Raw genomic sequence first — 4,276 nt, forward strand, 5'->3', positions numbered from 1 at the left:
AAAAGGAAGAAAAAAAATGTGAAAAGAGAAAGAAAATGTTTGGGTCAACTGAACTCGTGCGTGCAAGCGTGTCTTGAACGTGAAAAAAGGAAGCGACCAGCCGAGCGCTTTGGCAGGCGCTCCGGCCCAAACGTTTATCAAAATGTTTAGCGCGACGCGCATATGAACATGTCTGTGGTACCTCCAGTATCGGACAAATACAGTGTCCATTTCGTTCGAGATGCCCTAACACCGCAAGCCAACATCTGAACATGTCTGTGCCCTGCATAGTGTTTTTGTTTTATTCGACATGGTATACTTACATACTGTAATACAGTAGTTGCGTAACCTAGTAACCTACAGAAACAGATCCGTGACCAGGTCGGCCACCAGCTCGTCGATGAACAAGCCAGCCACTACCACGCCGATCTCACGCTCCTCTTCCACCTCTCCAAGGCGTGCTGGCCACCGTTGGCTCCGGTCCATCTCCGCAACAAGGTGCTCCCGGCCGCACAATACCTCCTTGAGACCCCACCGAGCCCCCGTGCCTTGGATCCATCCCTCGGCCATTCTCGCCGCGGCTTCAAAGTTTTTCGACGTGCGGTTCCTTCGCGTCTCGGCGAAGAAGTCGAGTAGGAGCCGCTCGGAGGCGCAGACCGCGGAGACGGTGCCAAGGAGGTTGTGCTCGTCGGGATCTTGGCATACGTCGACGCTCCGGTGACCCTCGGGACATGACGGTGCCGTTGCTGCACCGGTGTCGGAGCAGAAATACTCTGGCTGCTGTACCAGGACGCTGCCGAGGACGTCGGAGTCCGAGGCGGCGAAGCTTTCGTCGAGATCCACGGCTCCGACCTCCACGACGCTCCCGAACCGTCGTCTGATCTTGTAGTGCATCTGTATATTTCTCCCTGCACCACGACAAAGGAATAGTAGTACGAGTTAGAACTAAGCAATGACACTCATCGATTCCACGCAAGCGCCAAACCACGGTCAAGTAAAGCGGAGAAACTGTTCCATGACATTTTCCCGACCGTCACCGGCAGTGTGGCCCCGTGCAGGATCTTTACTCGATCCGGGCATTTTTGCTTTTTCCGGCAGGGTGGCCGCATGAGCAGCAGTGGTGGTAGACTAGCCGCGAAGCGCGGCTTTTCTGGAACGCCCGTATCGTGTCGGAGCAAACGACAGAAGTACTGTAGAACGGATCCCGTATTTACAAAATCCACTTTTTGTTGGGCATTTACAAATCTTACTCTGGTGAAGCTGCGCGAGGCTGTCGCTGAAAGAGGTCGAGCACGCGCCGGTGCCGCCGACCCTCCCTTCCTCTTCCACGGCGTCGTCCTCGTAGTCGTCGTCGAACGGGAAGTCCATGACCGCCACCGGGCTGAGCTGCTCCTTGTCGTCCGCCTCCTTGGATCCCCTACCCATCGCCTGCAACATCGCACTCCAGTCAGCATTCGCGAAATTGCATGTCCACCGTCGATTAAACCACGAGCCGGCCGACCTCGCCACAGGTCCCCGCTGTCGTTCTGCGCTGGTGGCGATCTTAACCCTTTCCCAACAGACAAACACAGATGAAACAAAGCAATAAAAAGAAAAGCCTCAGAACAGAACGCCCGGCGCCTCGCGGTTTCATAAAACAATTTTGTATATTGAATTCGGCCATTGAACCATGTTGCATGTGGGCAGTGGCACATCACATGCGACGGTTGCGCACGAGGACATGGCCGGGGTACGGGTACGTGGTTGGTGCGCATACACACGCGTGCAGCTAAATAATGCATCGCGGATAGGGCAGTGGGCAGGCGGCCAGGGCAGTGGGTGCGTGCCATCACTTGGTCGGTCGGAGCCGAAAGGCCCGATGGAAGCTACGGCGGCTAGCTACCTTGCTCGACGGAAGCGACAACACTGGGCTCAATCGCTTCCCGACAAGCCGCACTAACTACGCGCCTCGGCCTAAATACATTTATGCTCGATCGGCGGCAACCACTGCCTCTCGGTGACCACCGGAGCTACCCCCATGTAGCCACGCATTGCACTGCAGTACGTCCGGCATGCAGCGCAAGTGAACAGGAATGACACGCCGGAGCCGGACAGAGAGCTCTAGACACAGGCCTGTGGCAATTGACCAAATGCATCTGCCGTTTCATGCAATTTTCACCAAGCTAGCGGCAGTACGTCAAACGGTCAAAGCCCTTTTTCCGGAACCAACCTAATGGTACTTATGGCCGAGGCTGATGCAGATTTCAGAGGCTATACTACTTGCTGAAAGAAACCTAACACTAACAGTACCTAGGCGAGACGACCGAACTGAGGAAACATCTTCTGTCTTGAGAGAGGAGCACTGCCACGATTTCACCGGTTTTGCTACCAAAAGCTAGGTAATCGCAACTCCAAGCCATGCGCAAATCTCATCGTGGCGACCATTTGCAAAGCAGTGCGTTACTGTCGACATGGTTTTACTCGTCAAATGTACTAAGTACTTACAGTAATAATAATCAAATACATGAGTGTACTACGATTATGTACCACTACCACGCTTCGGTTCTAAGTAACAAAAGAATGCAGTCTGAGAAATGTCAAACATCCGAGGCCGTAAATCTAGCTGGCTAGGGTATAACAGTGTACTACTACTACGACAGTTCCTTTCCGTCGACGAGTATCGTCACGGTTGGAGAAGCTACACGACTTTACTCTACGTACGTACTCTGTACAAATAGTGCAGTACCGCAGCACAGGACCACGTACCGCTGTTGCCTACGGTATCAATGTCGTACCCTCGTAGCTTCCATTGGATGCTCGTACACATGCATGCACGAATCGAAGCGTAGCAATTAATGGTGGATACGGCCAACGTGCCTTGGTTCGCCAAATGAATTACTACTACTACGTGTATGTGGGGCTCCCGTTTCATGGCAATCCAGAGCTTACTACTCCTACGTGAATAATGCAACGGACCAAATTAAAGACGGTGGGGCGACGAGGCCGGCGCTCCTAACTGAATTAACGACCACCATTAACCCTAGTTATTGCAAGAAAATGAAGGTGATTAGTACAGACAGTACCTCCTTATCTTCTTCCCTCGTGCAGGCGGTGCCGGTGGTGACGCCGGCGTGCAGGCTCTCTGTGGAGCTTGCTGAGAAGTCGGACTCGGATTTCCTCTCGGTCGACGACCCCGACTCCGACGACTCCGAGTCGGAACTGCTGCTGCTGCTGCCGCCGCTCACGGCGGGCACCGGTGCCGCCTCCTCTTCCTCCTCCCGGCGCCTCCAGCTGAAGCCGTCCCTGAGCCGGCGCGAGAGGGTCCTGATCGAGAGCAAGGGGTGGCGCAGGGAGGGCGATCGCCCGAGGCCGCGAGGCGCCTCGGCCGCCTCGTGGAGGGCGTTGTGGCGCGCTCGCAGCGGCGCCGCGGCCGGGACGCAGAGATGGCGCGGGTAGCAGCGGAAGCCGGCGGCGCTGCACGAGTCGCAGTCCAGCTCCAGGAGATCCTTCAGCCTCAGCGGCTTACCCTCGATGCCGGCCACCGCCATTGCCGCGCCACTCCTCCGCGGGCTGAACTTCCGAGCAGAGTGAAGCGAAAGCAGAGCACAAACAAAAGGCTACTGAGCTAGCTGGGCGTGTGTCAACGGTGCTCAGCTAGCAGCTGTTAAGTACTCCGTGGTCCGTACTCGTCTGGCTGCGCGCGCGCGCGGCTTGCGTGGTAGCTTCGGGCGTTCGTGCAGTCTGTGCGCAAAAAGGAAAATGCTTGTTTTTATGCGGGGGTTGAGATGCGAGAGCAGGTGAGGAGGCGATGGAGAAGACGGAACTGCGTGCAGCCGCTTGTGGGCGTGGGTTTAAGTAGACGCACGCACGGCGCCGGTCGGATTCAGAGACCGCTGGAGGCTTTGGTTACAATGGCACCAAGGGAAACTGACGCGCATAGGTGATTGTACAAATCACACTCGCACACCCACCAGGGACGGCTACGAGCCTAGTAGGAATTATGTCTTGGTCCATGGCTGGAAGCCTGGAATTATGTCTTGGTCCATGGCTAGCTACATGGGCGTACGTTGGTACGTGAAGCTGAACAATCTGGGGCCGATCAATCCGCTTCTATAATTGGTGGTGGCTGCCTCGTGGCTTGTACTCGACGGAACCATCTATAATGGGATTTGGTAGTGGTGCTCGCGCTAATGTGTTTAGCCATCAGAGCCCAGCGAATTGATGCATGCACGGTTGATACATCAAGCCCTTGCTGGATTGTTTCCCATGCTTAGGACTCTACGGCGTATTTGGTTGCCGTGCGCTACAGTATGTGTGT

General features: G+C 55.4%; 1 protein-coding gene across 1 annotated transcript; it reads right to left on the reverse strand.

Moving 5' to 3' along the window:
• Positions 1–241: 241 nt before the first annotated feature.
• LOC123123906 (uncharacterized) lies at positions 242–3,793 on the reverse strand. The gene is made up of 3 exons (XM_044544563.1): positions 3,042–3,793; positions 1,230–1,407; positions 242–887 (listed from the first exon to the last, which is right to left on the reverse strand). The coding sequence occupies exons 1-3, from the start codon at positions 3,504–3,506 to the stop codon at positions 337–339; spliced, it is 1,194 nt and encodes a 397-aa protein (XP_044400498.1). The 5' UTR covers positions 3,507–3,793; the 3' UTR covers positions 242–336.
• Between the last annotated feature and the right edge of the window lie 483 nt (positions 3,794–4,276).

The sequence above is a fragment of the Triticum aestivum genome, chromosome 1B, assembly GCF_018294505.1.
Source record: "Triticum aestivum cultivar Chinese Spring chromosome 1B, IWGSC CS RefSeq v2.1, whole genome shotgun sequence".
Classification (NCBI taxonomy): domain Eukaryota; kingdom Viridiplantae; phylum Streptophyta; class Magnoliopsida; order Poales; family Poaceae; genus Triticum; species Triticum aestivum.